The sequence below is a fragment of the Microcebus murinus genome, chromosome 16 (genome assembly GCF_040939455.1).
Source record: "Microcebus murinus isolate Inina chromosome 16, M.murinus_Inina_mat1.0, whole genome shotgun sequence".
NCBI classification, from domain to species: Eukaryota; Metazoa; Chordata; class Mammalia; order Primates; family Cheirogaleidae; genus Microcebus; species Microcebus murinus.
This window is the reverse complement of record NC_134119.1, coordinates 13,281,447-13,301,831: the sequence shown is the minus strand read 5'-3', so window position 1 is coordinate 13,301,831 and position 20,385 is coordinate 13,281,447. Positions and strand designations below refer to the sequence as shown.

Sequence of the window (20,385 nt, the reverse complement as noted above, 5' to 3'; positions counted from 1 at the left end):
CCAGACAGCTCAGGGCGGCAAGACAGACGGGGCGTCCCCTTCCTGGCACTCGGACCCTGTGCCCTGGCGGTCCCAGAGCTGAGCGCTCAATCTGGGTATCCCAGAAGCCTTTGTCTTCATGTGGGCTCTGCTGTTTGGCCCTATCCAAGTTGGGTTTTTTTTTTAAGCCTTCCTTGAATGGCTTTATTCCCATGAATTAAAAAAAAAAAAAAAAAAAAAAAACAGAAATGGCAAATCAGTAAAATACTAGCATATTTGACATCTCCAGTGATGACTGTTAACACATGGAGAATAGCAATCCTCGCTACCATTTACTGAACACGCACTCTATGCCCAGCTCTGCCCTTGGTATACCTCATCTCAGAGTCCTCATCTCGAAGCCAAATTAACTCTGCCTGGCTCCATTTTACAGATGGGAAAACTAAGGCTTAGAACATGCAACCATTTGTCCGCAGTCACCAGGGAAAATCATCAGTTGTGCATGGATTCCCTGTTGTCTTCCAGCCCCTTCCAGCTTCTAAGGTCCAAGAAGACAGGACCCAGCTCTTTCTCAAGACAGAATTGTTGGCGCACACCAGGCACTCAGCAAATATTTAGCGAATGAAGGAAAAAGGAGTGAGTGCCTGGGTGAGTGACAGGTCTGCACAGCGGGGAGTGTGGGGCAGGGCTGGCAGCTCTCCCCGCTTTGTATTGTAGGTAAAGAAAAGAAACTGAGACGCAGACCCATGAGGGTGCGGGATGTGCCCCTTTCTGGAACTTGGCCGTGGTTAGGGTACCCGAGTGAGTGCGTTTGGGAACAGGCTCACGTCTCTCTCCCTGCTTGTGGCTTCTGCATTTTGTACAGTGTCTTCTGAGTCCTTTCCCCTGTCGTACTTCCAGACCTTTTGCACTCGCAGTCCTGTTAGGTCTCAGCAGTTCTGTGCGAATGCCAGCCTCGGGAAGGCTGTGTGAAGAGGGAGCATGCGTGTGTAGGAGCGTCACTGTGGACCCAGCGTGGGAGGGCCCTTTGCTATGGGGAAAGAAACTGCCACATGGATCCCGGAGCAGGTAGCATTGATGAGGGGGCGCCCGTCCGTTGGGATTGCCCGTGAGGCTGTCCCTGCACCGCCTGGGTTGCTGTGTCAAACCCGCGGGTGACCGCGAGCTCCCTTTAGGTTGGCCCCGAAGAACCGAGGCGGGCAGCTGTTCCGCACGGGCGCGGGGACGGCAGCGCGGGGCTCCCAGGCTCCGGGCTGACCTGGGCTTGAACCTGCCCTGCCACTTCCCAGGAAGGCCGACTTCCTAGGGCTACGGTGGAAATTAAACAAGATAATGCATGCGAAATGATTAGCCTTGGGGAAGATAATAAGTGCTCAATAAATAAAAGCTGTTATCATTATTTACCCAACGGCTAATGCCAATAACTGAAAGGCTTCCAAGGGCCTGGATTAAGTTAAAGCTGGGCTTGGCCCGGGAAAGGGAGGGGGGGTTTTCATGGTAACTGTCACCATGTCCTTAAAAAGAAGAGGAAATCCAGAGGGCAGCAAGCCCAAAGGGATGTCCAGAGTCACCAGGAATCAGAGAAGTGTGAATTCAAGACAACAAATGAGATGTCGTATTTGTCCTATAGGGCTGGCCACGGGTTCCCTGACACTGGGAGGCACAGTTCTGGGGACAGAAAGAATCCCTCTGTCCCTTGTATAGTAGGTATAAATCTCCGTGCGCGAGCAGAAGGGGGTAAAAAAAATAGAATTGACTTTATTTTCAGCATGTCAACGTAATTTCTATCTCAAGCCGCCATTCTGGGATGGTAAGAAAGTTTCGTCTTAGTCTTTCAGAGCTTTCCCCAAACTCTCCAGAATTTGGGCCAGGGTTCTGGAATCGCACTCGGTGCCAGTGTGTTTGTGGTGTTGGGGGCTCACAAAGTCCTGTGTCGCTGGGACCTGGGCAGCTGCCGAGACGTCCGCGGTCTCGGCCCTTTGGGTCTGGGCTCTGCAGGGCTGAGTCCCTGTCACACCGGGGACATGGGACCCTTTCTCTGTCCTCCCCTCCTAGACCAGACACAACCTGGAAACGCAGAGGCCCCTCCACCCTGCGTGTTTTTGTTTGTTTTGGTTTGGTTTTATTTTATTGCCTAACTAGTTTGTATTTGTTACCTACATTTGAAAATTGGGAAATTTCCTACACAAATCCTGACTCCTCCTGAAAAATCAGAAGCTCTGGCTACCTCAGACTCACCTTCCTCCATGGCAGAGGTGGGCCAAAGTGGGGTAGCACTGTGTCCATGAAGAGCACTTTGGGCTGCAAGTAATGATAAAGCCCAAGTTACATTGGAGTAAACCATAATCCCATTTATTGTATATTTAACAAGAAGTCAGGACCCCCATGTTTAGTTTGGCAGCTCAGTTATGTCTTCAAAGACCAGATTCTTTCCATTTTTTTACTCCTTCCGTTTCAGCATGTGGGCCTGCTGATTCTGTGCTCGTGGCCCCATGTCCCAATGTGGCTGCCATAGCTCCAGACGCTGCATGCTCACATGATCCAGAGGAGGAGGCAGGCATTGAGAGACTGCTTTTACTTAAAACCCAAGAAAACCAATAAAACAAAACACAAGCAGTAGTTGTCTGCTGCAACAGAAGCTCAAAACAGCAATGTCTTCAACAAGAAAGAAGGGCGTTTCTTTCTCATACGAAAGTCCCAACTGATGCGGCAGTCCTGGTCAGCAAGTGTAACGGGTTCGAGCGTGTTATGTCTTTCTGCTCGGCCGTGCCATGCAAGGCAGCCCCCCCCCCCCACCAAGTCCACAGGGAAAGAGAGGACCTGCCCCGCCCTTCCGGGGCACAACTAGGAAGTTGCTCACATTCATTCACTTCTGTCCCCTTTGTCTGGAACTCTTCACGTGGCCACAGCTAGCCAGGAGGGACGCTGGGGATTGCAGTGTTTATTCCAAGGAGCCGTGTGCCCAGCTCACAAACAGAGGTCCTGTCGCTATGAGAGGGAAGGGGTGAATGGAGATTGGGGCACCCCTCGCAGGACCTGCCCCCGTCGCCTTAAGAGAGGACGTTGTTTTCACCTCATCCTTGCCTCCCGGCCCTCACCGGGCTTTGCATCAGCCAGAGGCGCTCAGCACTCCAGCACCACGGCGGGTCTGTCTGTCAAAGCCCTCCCGAGCCCACGAGGCCACGCGCTGTGGCACAGGGCTTCTGCGGCCACCTGCCGCCTCCTTCCCGGGCCTCCCTGGCACGGGACGGACTTCTCGCTGCAGGCGCCCTGCGGCCGCCCCCACGCTGCCGTCTGTTCAGCTGTCCATTCTTCGGATGACCCTGGGTCACAAAACGCAAATAAACAGGAGGATCCTTTTGGAGAAAGGATACCAAGAGACAAGACTGCGACCTGTTTGTGTCCAAACCTGCCCTGAGTCGCCATTCAGAAGGTTGGCACGAAAGGAGAGAGCGATCAGAAGAGAAAATGCTGCATCCAGGAGCTTGGCTGAGACTCGGGCCTTCCTAAACGTCAGCAAGTAGGGTCACCATGGCAGCCAGGTCCAACTAGCCGCCCTCGAACGGAGTAGGCTGGCCTAGGCCTTCTGCCCAGCGTGTCAGGGCAGGCCACTGAGGACAGCCGCTGGGATCCCGGCATGCGCTGGTGCGGACAAAGTCTGGGTTTCTGGGCCTTGGGCCAGCCGCCATGTGGCGGCCATCAGGAGAGAGGACCCGGGTCTGGCCAAGGTCCCGGTTCTCGCTCTCTTCACCCAGCTAGCTCTTTTTCATCCTGTGGAGGTTAGGTTAGATGTCACTTCCTCCAGGAAGCCTGCCCTGACCCCAGCCCTGCCCGATCAGCGTTACAGGGCCCTTCCTTGTGCCCCGAGCTCCCTGTGAAAGCAGCTCGCTGGACGCTTCTTCTCCCCCGAGTCCCAGTATGTGGCCACCCCCCAAGACATGGATATAGTCTATTTGGTAGATTTGCCTTTGGAACCATGTAAATACTTTACATAATTATAAAACACATTTTGGCAAAAGTAATTTCTAAAATTTGATAGCAAACTGAAACAAATAAACCTAACTGTATATTGTTCTAGAGGCGGATGGTGGTGATGTTTGCACAAGAGTGTGACTGTACTCAATGCCACTAAACCGTACACTTTCAAATGGTTGAGATGGGCCAGGCGTGGTGGCTCACACCTGTAATCCTAGCACTCTGGGAAGCTGAGGCAGGAGGATCACTTGAGCTCAGGGGTTCGAAACCAGCCTAAGCAAGAGTGAGACCCCGTCTCTACAAAAAACAGAAAAATTAACCAGGTGTCGTGGCATGAACCTGTAGTCCCAGCTACTCAGGAGGCTGCGTCAGGAGGATCCCATGAGCCCAGGAGTTTGAGGTTGCTGTGAGCTACAATTACATCATTACACTCTATCCAAGGCCACAGAGTGAGACTCTATCTCAAAAAAAATAATAATAAACTGAATAAAATAAAGTGGTTTAAGATGATAAATGTTATATATATATATATCATAATTTTTGAAAAACTGATTTTTTTAAAAACATAATTATCAAGGACCAGACTGTGTGTGGTGTGCAATATCTCATTTATTTCTCACTATGACCCTTTGAAAAAGATGTCATTTATTTGCCTCATCTGTTAAGGAAACAGGTTCAGAGAGACTTGGTACCCATGGTCACAGGTTGTATCCCAGCCTGTCAGACCTCAGACCCCACCTGGCCAATACATCCTTCTCCTCCACGTTCCTCTCTGACTGAGACTTCATCCTGTTCCTCCTTCCCACAGGCACGCCCGGGATCTACCAGGGAGCAAATGGACTGACCAACACAGCTGGATTCGGAAGTGTGCACCAGGTAGACACGGCTCCCTCCCAGTTCTTTCCTCTGCTTTTTCCTTAAATACCCCCCTTAAGTCAGAGCACCCGGAGAGCCACTCACACACACAGTCTCCCCACCAGAAACTCAGCCTCTTAATTCCCTGGGTTTGCAGAGTACGGGAGCCAGGTTGTGCAAAAGGCCACTGGATACGCGTAACATACAGGCAGAGACATTAGAATTATATTAGAAGATTTCCAAAATGTCATGGCAATGTGCGAGTTGGCCTGAGTCCAAGACACCCGTTGCCTGTTCAGTCTGGCATATGTGGATGCCGTCGTGCGTGTTCTTTCACCAGACCAGGGGCTTCTCGGGCTGACAGTACATCTTGCTCACCTCTGTATCCGCAGGGCGGAGAGCCAGCACACAGTGGGGGCTTTATAAATGCTTGTTAAACCAAAGTATGTCATCTCTACAAAGACAAATGCTGGCTCATATTTTGATTCTCTTGGTTTCACTTAGAGAGTGAATTAAGAATTACCATGCTGAAGATGCGCAGGAACCCCGTGTACTATTTGTACACCTCTCCTGTAAGCCTAAAATCACTTCAAAACAAAAGGTTAACCTGCTCTCAGGCTACTGTTAAATTAAAACTACCCTAGGGTAGATGGGCCCTAGGAATATTTTAACAAATTTAAATATGAGGAATGTGCTATTTCTTTTCCAAGGAGCCGAAGAATCTAAATAATGTATTCATAAAACTTGGAAAATATGAAAATTGTTTCATATAATTTTGTATTATTTCCAGTGTACTGTATACATGGATAAAATAGTTGTAAAGAAAACAGTCCTTTTTAAGCCGTGGCTCTTAATTCTGGGTGTTTGTTCACTTCGCTATAAGAACTTGTCGAAAACACAGTAGACCTGGGGTGGGGCCCAGGAAGCTGAACTTCCCATGAGTTCTTTGCAGAGTTGAGAAGCCCTGGTGTGGGGCGATGGCGGGCGGAATACTGAAATAGTGACTATTGTGGGAGAATTGAAATATCCAGTCTGTTCAGGCAAAGCTTGATCAGAGATGATTGGCATCTACTGATTTGATCTCCATGACTCCCTCATAGAATTTTCTGGACCCCTAGTGCTGTGCAGATGCCCGTGAGCATGACGCCTGGTCTCCTGGATATGTGTGTACGTGTGGTCTCTACTGTTCACTCATTTATTGGACATTTATTGAGTTACTATATATTCCAGGCACCGTCCCAGGTGCTGGGGATATAACAGTGACCAGGACAGGTGTCGTCAGGGTCACGCCTGTATCCCTCAAGGTCGCCTGCTGACCTCCAGGTGCCAGTGTCTGCGCGCCTGGGTCCGAGGCTAAGCGAAGGCCCACGCCCAGGCAGCTGCGTCACTCACGTCCTCGGTGTGCTGTCTCTTCCCAGGACTATCCTTCCTACCCCGGCTTCCCCCAGAGCCAGTACTCCCAGTATTACAGCTCGTCCTACAACCCGCCGTACGTCCCGGCCAGCAGCATCTGCCCGTCGCCCCTCTCCACGTCCACCTACGTCCTCCAGGAGGCACCTCACAACGTCCCCAGCCAGAGTTCCGAGTCACTTGCCGGTACGTGCAGCCACTGTCGTGCGGTCGCCGCAGCCGTGGCCTGAGCGCTTGTATGAAGGGCGGACCCGGACGTAGGTCCCCATGTAGTGAACGGGTCCCGCAAGGGCTGCGCATCTCAGACGTGTTCTGTTGGTCTTTCTGTTTGTACGCGCACGTGTTTAATTGCATTCGTGTTTAAAAGTCAGAAAATTTTACCTGAAAGTTTTCGTTTCTGGCCTCCCTTGAAAGAAGATCCGGCCACTCTAGCCACATTCCCAAGGAACGCTCCCGGATTGAAACTAAGTGTGTCTGCCCCCCCTTTAGAGAAGATGATGATGATTCCACCTCTAGCCGGCTTAACCCAGGTTCACTGCCTGCCTGGCCCATGTAGGCCTTGGAGCTGGTAAGCCGGGCTCCACAAAGACAAGAAACTAGTATTTACTGCCCATCTGTTATGTACCAAGCACATACCTGTGCTGTATTCTCTAATCATTTATATATATTTATTTGACAATTTTTTTTATTTCAGCATATTATGGGGGTACAAATTTTAAGGATTCAAATAATGCCCTTGCCCCCCACACACAAGTCTGAGCCTCAAGTGTGACCATATTTAATAAGCACCTGCTGTGTTCCAGGCACTCCTCTTAGTTTGGGAAATAAATAAAGTGCAATATAGACTTGATCTTTGCAGACAGTGATCGAATAATCATACAAATACATAATTATGAACTGTGATAAGGAAAGCCAACGTCCTCACAAAAACAGGTTTCATATTACCCCCCACTTTTTCCAAATAAGAACAACTTGAAGATCAGAGTGATAAGGAACTTGCTCTGCTTCAGTTGGTGGAGCTGGGATGCAACCCAGGTCTGGTGGACTCTGTCAGCAGCACTCCTGCAACCCCCGCCCATGCACAGCTGAGAATGTTGTCTAACCCACTTGAGAACAGAAGGGCAGAGGCCTTCAAATGTTGGTTCTCTCTCCAAGAGGGGTTCAAATATAGTGACTCAGGGTCGTCAATAATTATAGAATTCTCCAAAGAAATCCTTAAGTATGTTCATTTTTAACGGCACAACAGTTTTAGGAAACCTTCCTATTAGTCCATGTCTTTTGGGCTTCAAAAGATAGGAAATCCAATTTGAACTCATTTAAGCAAAAAAAGGAATTTTGAAGCATATGTAACCAAAATGTATACGGGTTTAGGGCTGAGTCCAGGGTTTCCAATTATAATGCTGGGACTTAGTCTCTCTCCTCCTCGTGGCTCTGCATTTTTCTGGGTTCATTTCATCCTCAAGCAGGCTCCTCCCCTAGGCTGACAAAGACAGCCACCAGCTACTGAGGATTCAATCCTGCCTATTAATCCACCCCAGCAAGCAGAGTTCCTCCTTCCTAGTGGTTCCTGCAAAAGTCCCAGGTAAAGCTCCCATTGGCCCAGCTTAGGTCATGTGCTCAATCTCTGTGGCCAATGGGATAGGATGCTGGGATGGGCAGCCAACTCGGGTCTCATGCCCACAGCTGGAGCTGCAGTTGGGGGTCAGCCTCACCTCAACCACGTGGACCGAGAATGAGGGAGAAGTGATTTCCCAGAGGAACCCAGAGCACCCTAACCAGAAGGCAGAAGAGACACTGAATAAGCAAAAAAGACATTCACAACCTTGATATGGATCCCACCTAGACTATGAGCAACATGTGGCAGAGCCCATGTCCTGGCCCCTTTGTGGTCTCAACCTGCAATGTACATCCCTGTGCAAATAACTCAACAGCCTGTGGATCCATTCATTCCTTCCACAAATCTGCTGTGCCTGTGTCTTCTCGTTTATGACGTGCTTTGGGCTTACCACCTCTAAGTAACACGGCAGCAAAGCATTAGAATGTCCAAATGTAAAGGAGATACCATCGAGTTTCGTTCTTTTTCTTCTTCTGTTATGAAACCTATCGATGTTCTAGGGCTTTGTGGAAGCTAAGCTGGCATGGTGTGTAGACATTCAGTAACAAATATTGACTGACTGAATGAAAAGAAACAATAGGGTAGTACCCACCTCTCTTGTTCCTGGGGTTCTTGGTGTAGTTATTGGTTTTAGACCTTCTATTTTCCATCCCTGGGGGTGAATGATTTATCCTCTGTTTGATGACAAATGGAGACAACATGGCCAAGCATGTTTAAGTCAACTTTTAAAAAGGTTTAGGGCTTTAGGGTTGATTTGGGTCACTGTGTTTTCATCCCAGAGTATTTAATGAATGGGTTGTGCCTATTTAACAATTTCCAAATTGCTTTCTTTGAAGAGTTTGAAGTTTGGCAAACTTTTCTTTGTCATAATCTTGAATTATCTTTGGCCATCCTGCTTTTCAGAATGTGGCCCCTCCAAACTGGTTTCAGCAAAAGAAAAAAAAAACTGATGAGAAATTAGGGCAGAGAGGAAAATACAAGCAGGAAATCTTCACATAGGTACCACTATCCATTTACAATTCAGTGGTGAACTGAATGGTGAACCAAAAGCTTCCCTCCTAAGAATTTGGGTTATGCAGGAAGGTCATATTTATTCCCCATCAGAAGTGACTATAAAAGCTCACTGTGTCTCTTTGAAATTCTTCCTTGTGGTTTCTTCCTGTTCTTCATTTATCCCTTGATCTAAGGTTCAACCATAAGTGATTAAGATGGTTTTTACTGTGTGTCTAACAAGCTCACATAAAATCTAATGGCATAAATAATTGTCAGCTATGACCAAGGTCTCTTTTCCCCAGCGTTTATTCTAAAGGAAGGGCACATAAGCATACACGTGTGTGCACGTCCACACACACACACACACACACACACACACACACACACACACATGCACTCTTTTAAAATTTCCCATAAAAACTCTACTTTTGAAATTATCCAGGATATCCTTGAGTGGTCGGTTCCAAACTCCAGAGGCTCAAGAGGTTTATGTACTACTGACAGCTCCTGCTCGCTCTTTGCATCGCCTGGACACAGTATTTTAATGCTCCTCACCACTCCTGGCTCTCTCCACCGCAGTGCTCTCTGCGTTGACATGCATTAACATTTACATGAAGTGCCGACAATTTGCAGATGATTGCAGGGCAATTTGCTGATGCAGAGGGCAAAATCTGAACATCTGACATTACTCAAGAGAAAAAAACAAATCAGCATTGGTTGCTTAAGGATTTTTTTTTCTTTTTATATTTTTAAGTATGATACAAATTATCTGAAAAGAAGTTGGAGGATCTTTTTAACATCTAAGATCATCTCCCTTGGCCAACAGAAGATTTTTTTTTAATCTCTCAAAAAGAAATTTGGAATGTTCTTTCATGCAATTTGGCAACATCTATTAATAACAGTATTTAAAATGCATGTACCCTTTAACCCAACTATTCTATGTCTAAGAATTTATCCTAAAGATAAACTTCCACATAGGTACAAAGACTTACATAAAAAGAGTATTTATTGCAGGAACATCACAGAAAAAGAATGGAAACAACCTGGACATCCACTAAAAGGAAGCAGGTTAAATAAGTCATGGTACTTCCACCAGGGGCACACTATACAGCTGTTAAAAAGAGCAAGGTAGCTATATCTGTACTAGTATGAGTCTCTCTTTGAGCTATTGTGATAGGTGAAAAAAAGCAAGAGGTAGAACTACATGCATAATGTGACCCTGAGGTTTTTTAAAGTATAAGTGTAAGTTAACATCCATATTTGCATAGGAAATTTCTGGAAAGATGCAAAAGTAACTATTAATAGTCATTTTCTCTGGAGAGGAAAACTGGGGACCTGGAGTGAAAAGAAAAGACTGTACGTTACAGACAATTTATAGGACATTCTGCCCAACAAAAACAAATACATGTTCTTTTCAAGCACCCATGGGAAATTTATCAAGATGAATATATTTGGGGCCATAAAACAAGTTTTAGTGCATTTAAAAGAATCAAGGCATACAAAGTGTGTTTTCTTCCCCAACAGTGGAATTAAATTAGAAGTAAATAACGGAAAGATTTCTAGAAAATTCCCAAAGGTTTAGAATCTGAGTAACACACTTCTAAATAACTCATGGCTCAAACAAGAAATCCAAGGGAAATTAAAAAGTACTTTGAACTGAATGAAAATGAAAACAAAACATATCAAAATTTATGGAATGTCATTGAGGTAGTTCTTAAAAGGAAATTTATAGCACTAAATGCCTGTATTAGAAAAGAAGGAAGGTTACAAACCAAAGACCTCATCTTCCATCTTAAGGAACTAGAAAAAGAAGGGTATATTAAGCCCAAAGTAGTTGTGGCAGTGGCTTCACGGATGTGTACACATGTCACAACTTACCATATTGTGTGCTCTAAATGTGTATGGCTGATTGCATGTCAATCATACCTCAATACAGCTGTTAAAATAAGCAAATACATTAAAAAGGAGAAAGAAAAAGTGAAATGACTCCAAGAAAGCTCTCCATAACCTGCTCTATCCTGTAGATTCTATGACCTTGGTCTTCTACTCTTTATTCTCAAGAATGTATAAGGTCAGGTAAAAAGTTGCTTTTTTCTTTTGATTTCTTTTTTTTTTCTTTCTTCTGTGGTATCCCCTACTACATTGGTTTCACACACTCCTTACTTTAGACCTTTCTTAGGTAGCTGGCATTTACCCTGCTTCTTTGTCAATATAATATTTGCCTGAATTTTAATGGGAGCAACAAATGTTTTCTAAGCCTTAAACTACCAAGTGAGTCAGGATAGACTTGACTTACACTGCTCTTCAGCGTCTGTGAATTTAGAAGAAATTCTTTCTCCCGAAGAAAGTCCTTGCTAGCTCAGTGTTTGGAAATCTCTAATGCCGTATCCTGAAAATGCTGAAGAGTTGGACATCACCCAGACGTCCTGACAACGCAAAATCACATCTTTTCTTATTATAACCTTCTTCTGCTAAGAAGTTTTATAAATATTAAAGTTTAGCCCCTAGGGTTTCGGAGGGAAATAGTCCTTCCAGAGTAGGAAAAAAACAGCCCATCGCCAAGTATTTTCAGACAAAGGCATTTCCCCCTGATGATCCAAGAACTGGCGATTCTGGAAGGAGAGATGGAGTCCTCAAGAGACATTTGGGAGCTAAAACAAGCGACTGGAAAGTACGACAGAGGAATGGATGTCCTCGAGGGTTCCGCGCTGACTGACAGTTCTGTCACTCTAGCCGCAAGGACAGGCCTACATTTTAGCTCTGGCTCTGCCACCAAGTTGCAGGGTAACAGCGGGCGAGTTAAGTCACCTCGCTAAACCTGGGTTCCCCTGTTAGTTAAGCAAAGACGATGGAGCGTTATAAAAAGCCGTGATTTAAACTTCTGTGTTTAAGCAACACACCTGCTGTGCTGGCGCTGGGACCTGCGTCCTGGAGAGGCTGCTCCACTGCTTTGGGCCCATCAGACAGTTGCCCAGGGCAACGGCGCAGCGGCCTCCGCATGGGGCCACGCCCAGGAGTGCCCCCCCCCCAGTGAGAAGCAGCAGGTGCCCACGTCAGTCCTGCCCCGCATCTTCTCGCTGATCACAGGGGGCTGCGGGTCTAGTCGAGCCAGAACTCCATCGGGATCGCCTCCTCGCTGCCACACCTGGGCTGGATGCTCTCACAGATACGATCTCATTTAATTCTCAAACTAACAAAACTCTCAACTGGCAAAGTTTAAACAGCTTACTTTTAACAGAGAACAGAGCGGCCCAGTAGGAGAGGAACATGGAGACTCTTCCCCCCTGGGAAGGGCGCTGGGGGACTCTCAAAGGTAGAAGAGCGTGACGCCCGGCTACATGTGAACACGTACTACCTCCCTCTGTGGGTCTGGGCGTTCTCAGGCTTTGGGGTACAGAAAGAGCTGGAAACACTTCTTTCATTGTAGCTCCAGCGGCCTCTGCCCCAGGTCCTCAGATCTCCGCTCAACTGTCCCCTCATCCAAGAGGAGGGGCTACCCCTCCCTGACTAGCCCCACAGAAGCGAGTGTTGCCGCCTCCTGACTTACCGATTCCATTGCACGTGCCCCCACCGGACGTGCTGCGGGTTTGCCTGCTCAGTTGTCCAGTGTCTCTCTGCTCTCACTAGCCTCGGGTGCCAGGAGAACCAGGACACCCCCCCAGGGCCGGGAACAGAGCTTGCTGGGCAAGATCTGCTGGCTGGACGAGAGATAATGGTTCTCATGAATGGGCAACGTAAGGGACTTCCCAGAGTGATCTTCATTCTACAGTCTTGCCTTCAGTGCTGCCTTTGGGACATACCACTCTGGAATTAGACGGTGCTGATATAGTATTTCCTGGGAGGAGACGCCCAGTGAAGTTTCCGAATTAGCCACCATTCCTTTTCTTACCCCAGGTGACTACAACGCACACAACGGACCTTCCACGCCAGCGAAAGAGGGAGACACGGACAGGCCGCTTCGGGCCTCCGACGGGAAGCTCCGAGGCCGGTCCAAGAGGAGCAGTGACCCCTCCCCCGCGGGGGACAATGAGATTGAGGTAATCCAAAGGGCTTGCATGTGACTCGGTGGATGTCATCTCCGTCTGTGGCCCAAACAGGTGGGGGGGGGGACAGGGTTCTCTCCAAGCCCGTAGGGGAGAACTGTCCTTTGTGTTCTCGAAGCACAGTAACACGGGAAAGCGCTTGAAGGTAAAAGTAGGGAGGACTGAGGTTGGCCACATGGATGGCCCTGGAGCAAGGACGGAACAGCGGCTCTCAAACTTAGGCAGCATCAGAATCACCTGGCAGCGCTGTTGAAAACACAGATTGCTGGGCCCCACCCCCAAAGTTTCCAATTCAGTAGATCTGGTGTCAGGCCTGAGAATTTGCATTCCTAGCAAGTCCCCAGCGATGCTGATGCCCGGGTTGAGGACCACACTCTGAGAGCCCCTGGCAAAGAGGGTAGTGGGCAGTGGACCCTCCAGCTGGGGCAGAGTGGTTCTTAACCCTGGCTAAGTATCAAAATCATCTGGGATGCTTTTCAAAGAACAGATTCCCAGGCCCTACCCCAGGCCAATTGAAGAGACTTGCCTGGGATGTGGGGGTGCAGGGGAGTTTTAGAAGTTCCCCCTGGCGACTGTAATACAGCTTACATAGTTTTCAACCTGGATGCTGGCTGAAATGAGTTTGCATCTAATTTCTATGATTTTCTGAGTTTCTCAGAGGTTCTCAACCTAGATTGCACATTACAATCACTTGCGGAGCTTTGAGAAACTTCATTCTCAAGCTGCACCCCAGAATTAAATCAGATTCCCTGGGGGTGGGACCCAGGCATCAGTATTTTGTTTGTTTGTTTTTGGAGACAGAGTCTTACTTTGTTGCCCAGGCTAGAGTGAGTGCCGTGGCATCAGCCTAGCTCACAGCAACCTCAAACTCCTGGGCTCAAGCGATCCTCCTGCCTCAGCCTCCCGAGTAGCTGGGACTACAGGCATGTACCACCATGCCCGGCTAATTTTTTCTATATATATTAGTTGGCCAATTAATTTCTTTCTATTTATAGTAGAGACGGGGTCTCGCTCTTGCTCAGGCTGGTTTCCAACTCCTGACCTTTGAGCAATCCACCTGCCTCAGCCTCCCAGAGTGCTAGGATTACTGGTGTGAGCCACCGCGCCCGGCCTGGCATCAGTATTTTTAAAGCTCCCTGAGCGATTCCAATTCGCAGCCCAGGCTGAGAACTCATGGTCTAAGGGATGCCCCAATTTGTTTCTTTTCATTGTGTATTTTTGAGTTTTTCAACATAATGTTATAGGGTACATATAGATAGTAAAATGATTATAGTAATGAAGTATATTAACGTGTTTGTCATCTCACATATGTTTTTGTGTGACAAGAGCAGCTAAAATCTAATTACGGAACAAAAATCTGTAATTCAATACAGTCTTACTCACTTTAGCCCTCATGTTGTACATTACATCTCTAGACTTATTCATCTCCAATCTTTATTATAATAAAGTAACTATAAGATTATTGGTCAGGCACTGACATTTTCCCAAAAATCAGCATGCAGAGGGGAGGGTACTAGTGGAGACACAGGCCAAATGACTGCCCAAAACAGAAATAAGCTGCAGTTATCTATCATGGAAGGAAATGGGCAAATTCACTGGTTTTGTAGTAATTTGCGAAAGGCAGTCGTTTGTGGGCTTAAATGTGCTGCCGGTACATGGGTAGTTTTGGCAAAGCCTGGATCAGTGCCAGGCAGCTCAAATGCATCGTCATGCCCCATTCATAGTCCTGTGCACTGTATGTAGCAGCTGCTACACTCAGCCACAAACTCGGATATGCTAAGAAATACCATCTTCGTCATTTCCTTCAAAATCAATCTAATTTTAACTCTGGAGTCGTCGTCCCACCAGGATAGTTAGATATGTCATCTCATCAGTGGGGACGCTTCCCTCCCAGAATTGTATGAGAACCTAAGGGTCCAGGTGGCCTCAGAAGGCAGAAGAGCTTCTACTGCCCAGGGTGGCTTAGTTGCTGCTGCCTTCCTCGTTGTCAGAGCCTGCAGTGGTCAGCAAAAGTCCAGCCACGCTCTGGGGCTTCCATGCTATACTCTGGGCATGGAAATCCTTGTCAAGCCTGAGGACCTTGGAGTATTAGCTACATTCCTTTGGTTGCAAGCAACAGAAACCAATTCTGGTTACATCAGCAAAAAGGAATTAACTGGGAGGGAATTAACTGGGAGGAATTAACTGGGAAGGACAATGAAAGGAGGCCACAAAACCAAGTTTAGAAACAAAGTAACAAAGGGGTGCTGAGGAAGCTAGGGAACCTTCCAGGTGCTGGGCTGTGCCCGAGAGCCAGCCATTTTAGATTCTATGAGGATCTATTAGAGTCTAGGGGCACTTAGTTCAATGTTAGACTCCAAGGAGACGGCTTCTCATTGGCCTGGCTTAGGTCTCGAGCTTGCCCTTTAATTGACAGCCCCACCGAGACAGCACACAAAGGGGAAGGAAAGCCAGGATGCGCTCACCTGGGGATGGATGCTGGGAGCCCAGAGCACCAAATGCTGACCGCCAGGGTTTTGATATTTAACTGGTATTCACCAGTTCAGCTGTAGCAGTTTATGGCTAGTGTTGGTTCTGATCATCCCGGAAGGTATTGAACATAACGCCAGGCATGGTGGCTCACGCTTGTAATCCCAGCGACTAGGAATGCTGAAACAGGAGGATTGCTTGAAGCCAGAAGTTCAAGACCAGCCTGGGCAACATTAGCTGGACTTGGTGGTGCACGCCTGTAGTCCCAGCTACTCGGGAGGCTGAGGCAAGAGAATTACTTGAGCCCAGGAGTTCAAGGCTGCAGTGAGCTATGATTGCACCACTGCACTCTAGCCTGGGCAACAGAGCGAAACCTTATCTCTAAAAAAAAAAAAAAAAAAAAAACTGTGAACATCATGCATGTCCCCCACACTAGGACAGCCCCCTGAGGTCTACCAGCAGCCTTAACCCACCCTAGAGACCTGCTGTAGGGCAAGTGTTCCCACTGTTCATGGGACCACTGTTAGTGCAGAAGGGTCTGTTCTTGCTTTTCCCATTATTCTTAAAAACCCCTCCTGCAAATCGAGGAGACTTTGCACAATCCCTTCGATGAGTTTAGGTCTTTGGGAAAGCCTAGAAGAGAATTAATTTCCTTCAGTCTTCCCTCCCATATTCCTAGGATTTTCTACCAGCTAGAAGTTGCAGAGCAATACAAAACACAGATCGCAACGCATGCATTAATATTCCACCACCACCCCCCAATCATCCAGTCACCTAACACGGTTTCTGCTCTCGGTGGGGGATGATGGGGGTGGAGAGACATTTTTCCATTAAACTGAGAAGGAGGCGGGGAGGGTTGTGGCGTGGAAGTTGGGGATTATAAGGTGATATTATTCTGGAAACATCTGCTTCTTGATTCCAGCGTAAGGACCACTGGGCAAGCACAGTTGAAAAGGTGTGAGCTGTGTTTCACTTCTGTGCTTAATGTCAGCATAGAGGATTTGCATGGGTCACACCTCTTAAGTCTTTGGCAGTTTTGCTAATAACTGAAGCCCATGAGAGAGAAATGATGTAGAAGTGGAAAGGAGGAAAACTCTGAGCATGTATTAGTTAAAATCCTTGGCTGCAGGTGCCAGAAACCAACTTAAGCTCACTTAGGCGAAAAGGCAGACTTTATTTTAAGGACACAGGGACTGTGTTAGAACTCTGGAGCAGGGGTGCAGGGGAATCTCAGCAAGATACCAGAACCAGCCAGAGAGACAGGGGCGAGGAAATGCGTTTATGCCTTTTCTTCACACATGCCACAGTGGGGGCACGAGAACCCCAAACAGTGGTGTCTCTGCAGTGCCCCATGCACTTGTCACAGATCCTCGGGATCTGCCCACCCCACCGCTCACTCTGCTCGCCACTGAACCCAGGCCCTGGTAAAGTGTTAGGTTCTCTCTGTATCTTTCTCTCTCTTCTCCCATTGCAGACTGCCCTTCCCTACCCTTATGAATTGCACAGCCAAACTTGGCCACCACCAGCCTCCTAAAGGCAGTGGCTTTCTTTCTAGGCCCCAATTTTAAATTCCCAAGGAAGGGTCTCCGACCCACCCAGGGCTAGGGGCTCACCCAGGTCCAAATCAGGACCTAGTGAATAGGGTCACCTGCAGAGAAGCCACCAGGGACTTGCCCACCAGGAATCTAGGATGCTGGGTAGTAGGGGAGGGGCAGACCTTCTTCTTCAGAGGGGATGCAATAGATAAGTTAAAGGAGCCTTCTCTAAATTTGAAGATATTCACTGATTTTTAAAAATTCTATTAGTAAGCCGAGGGGGTGGTGGCTCACGCCTATAATCCTAACACTTTGGGAAGCCAAGACAGGAGGATTGCTTGAGGCCAGGAGTTGGAGACCAGCCTGAGCAAGAGTGAGACTCCATTTCTTCAAAAAATAGAAAAATTAGCTGGGCATGGTGGTGCATACCTGTAGTCCCAGCTACTCAGGAGGCTGAGGCAGGAAGATCACTTGAGCCCAGGAGTTTGAGGTTGATGTGAGCTGTGATGATGCCACTGCACTGTAGCCCAAGTGACAGAGCAAGACCCCATTTCAAAACAAAAAAAAAGGTCTATTACTGAAATTTCTAAGTTGAACTGATCCAACCCAATTAATTCAGATTAAGTTAGGACTTAGCATATTTGCACCTTAGAAGGCCTTCTCAAACACTGGTTTTCAAACGATTTTTACTATGACCCCCAATAAGAAATATACTTAATATCATGACCCAGCACATACATACACATAAATATAACTGAACCAAAAAATTCACAATATAATACTTAGCCCTACTGATTCCTTCAAAAACTCCCATACTAGAGAACCCTAGGAGATGCTAATGTAGCTTTTTCTTTCTAGATGCTTCTCTTTACTTTTAAATGCATGGCAAATGTCATTGCATAAATACAGCCATTGACTTCCAAGCAGTTTTTAAAGTGTCCTGTTCAAGACGGCAGACTGAGTAGGTGCGTTTGTCTCCCGTCCTTGACACCAGCTACAGAGATAATTAATCAAGTTCTTTGTGCCTAAAAATAGTGATCTCCAGACAAATGAGGTAAATCAACGGTATGAAAAATAAAGGCCAAGAAAAATAGGATAAATGAGAAGCAAAGTATTTTAAGAAAAAGAAAGAAACTTAGAAAAATTCTGATTGGTTTTCTTATAAAAACCGAAGGAGATCTTGTATCCATAAAATAAGAAGTGGAGACTATTGGGAAAAGACCACTCAGAGCTAAAAAAAAAAAAAAAAAAAAAAAATTATTGGAAATTTGTAAATGACTGTGAGAGTCAAAAATTTAATAGAAGGATTGGAAGATAAAGTTTAAGAAGTCTCCCAGAACATAGATCAAAAAGACAAAATTACAGAAAATATCATTTATAAGGAGAAGCAATAGTAATCCAAAATGTTTGATTTGACTGTTGGGAATTTCAGAACAAGAGAACAGTGGAAAAGATGGGAGAGACTTATTTTAAAAAATAAGAACATAAAAATTTTCAGAGCTATAGAAAGATGTAAGTCATTGGTTTGAAAATGCTTAAGTGCTGAACAATATAAATGAAAAAAAAAAAAGGCCACACCTAGATATATCCGCATGCAATTTGAGGATACCAAGTATAAAGAAAAGGTTCTTAAAAATCCTAGAGAGAAAAAATGTAAAACCTAGAAGGACTGAGGAACAGTGAAACATCAGATTTCTCATCAACGACCCTGGACTCTAAGAAATAATTTTTTCAAAGATCTACAGTATATTGTTTTCAAATTGGAATTCTGTACCAAGAGAAACTATAGAGCAAAATAAAGACATCATCAAGATATGCAAGAATTGAGGAAGATTACTTTTCATGCACCCTCTTAGAAAAAGCAACTTAAGGATGTACTCAAGCAAAACAAGGAAGAAAGCCAAGAAAGAGAGAGACATGGGATCCAAAAAACAGTGGATCCAACCTGGAATGTACTGAAGGGAAGTCTCCTTGAGAGACTAGTTCTCTAGTCTGCAGCAAGTTCTGTGGCAAACCTAAAAATGATCCCATTCACATTAGAACATTCTATCACTGAGGATCTCTGATACAGGAGGTGTGGCTGAATTTGACATTATAATGAAGACATATTGTTGCAAACGAGCAAAATTAAAAGCAATTACTAAACTCCAACAAAAGCAAAAAGTTATATCAGACAGGTATCCTGCATATATGAATTAACTGAGATATGACATGATTTGAATCAAGATGGAGTGCAAGTAAGGAGAATATGTGTGAGCGTGATGGTGGAAGCATTCTCCTTAATGTGGACCTGGGGTTATGACACTGAACACATAGGGCAGGAAGTTCAATTACCCGCTCATTACTTGGCTCTTCAGTGAGCAATAATCACAAAATGTAAATGTTCTTTACTGGTAACCAATTTTCTAAATTAACATACAGACAGAGCACAGAAGACTTAATTATAGCTATAAAACCAATGTACAAGCCAGAGTTTATTCGCACTGACAATACAAAAGTGAAACTGAACCTGATGGGTTTTGGAGAGGGGAGGAGGTAGGGAGAAAGCAGGGATGCCAATATCTGTGCCTTCCACATCGGGTTTACTATTTAATGGTTCAGCCAAGAGAAATCGTCCAAAGCCGATGGAACTGGAAACGGAGGGATTCGCATATGTGGAAAAAGTAAGGTTCCATAGCAATGGGGCAGAGTGGCGTGAGCTAAACCCTCCTCTTTTAGACCGCCTGGGCAAGAGATAATCTCTAAAGCTGGCAAATAAGTAAAGGTATAAATATGTTCATTAGAATTATGGAGACAATCGCCAGACTTGCTAAGAATAGAAATGGTTAGAAATAGTTGGGCTTATGGTGAACAGTGAATTGAAATGGCAGCATTTCATTTTGTCAAATGAGCTATATGATTTCTGTTGTTGCTGTTGGCCTGAATCCTCCTCTTCTGGGCTTTCATGTGGAAGGCAAGAACGGGCTTGTTGGTTCTGGCATCTTCTGGGTTGGTAGGATCCCGAAAACTGGCCATTCGGATACACTTTATACGCAGAGGAGGTTGGATGGGGATTCACGATGCATCAGTAAGCTGCATGTTTTATAACTTAAAGCTAATGTTTTTCAAGAATTCTTTTCCTCCAAGGGAATTAATTTCTGCAGACATGAAGTCAGATGCAAGCAAGTCCATTTGTTTCCATTCTCTTCCTCTCTTTCATCACAGCGTGTGTTCGTGTGGGACTTGGATGAGACAATAATTATTTTTCACTCCTTACTCACGGGGACTTTTGCATCCAGATACGGGAAGGTAAGAGCCCATTTTCTCTCTCTCTCTGTTTTTGTTTTGTTCCCAACATGACCATCTGTCCAGCCAGTTTGTCCTGGGAATTGTGGGGGCAGTTTATGAGGCAGCTTCTTCAACCAAAGCTGCCCCTTTGGGTCAGCCCAGGTTTGAAAACTCCTGTGGAATTTTCCTTTGACATGTGAAAAATTAATTAGCTTCCCTTTTATTGTCTCCCATGCCTTTTCGT

The 20,385-nt window shown here is 46.2% G+C and overlaps 1 protein-coding gene across 1 annotated transcript in view; it reads left to right on the top strand.

Moving 5' to 3' along the window:
• EYA2 (EYA transcriptional coactivator and phosphatase 2) overlaps positions 1 to 20,385 on the top strand; it is a 188,333-nt gene that overhangs the window by 104,106 nt on the left and 63,842 nt on the right. The window contains exons 6-9 of the mRNA XM_012743007.3: positions 4,763 to 4,830; positions 6,228 to 6,405; positions 12,722 to 12,864; positions 20,079 to 20,162. Coding sequence (XP_012598461.2) covers positions 4,763 to 4,830; positions 6,228 to 6,405; positions 12,722 to 12,864; positions 20,079 to 20,162 — 473 coding nt within the window. The remainder of the gene's footprint in view (positions 1 to 4,762; positions 4,831 to 6,227; positions 6,406 to 12,721; positions 12,865 to 20,078; positions 20,163 to 20,385) is intronic.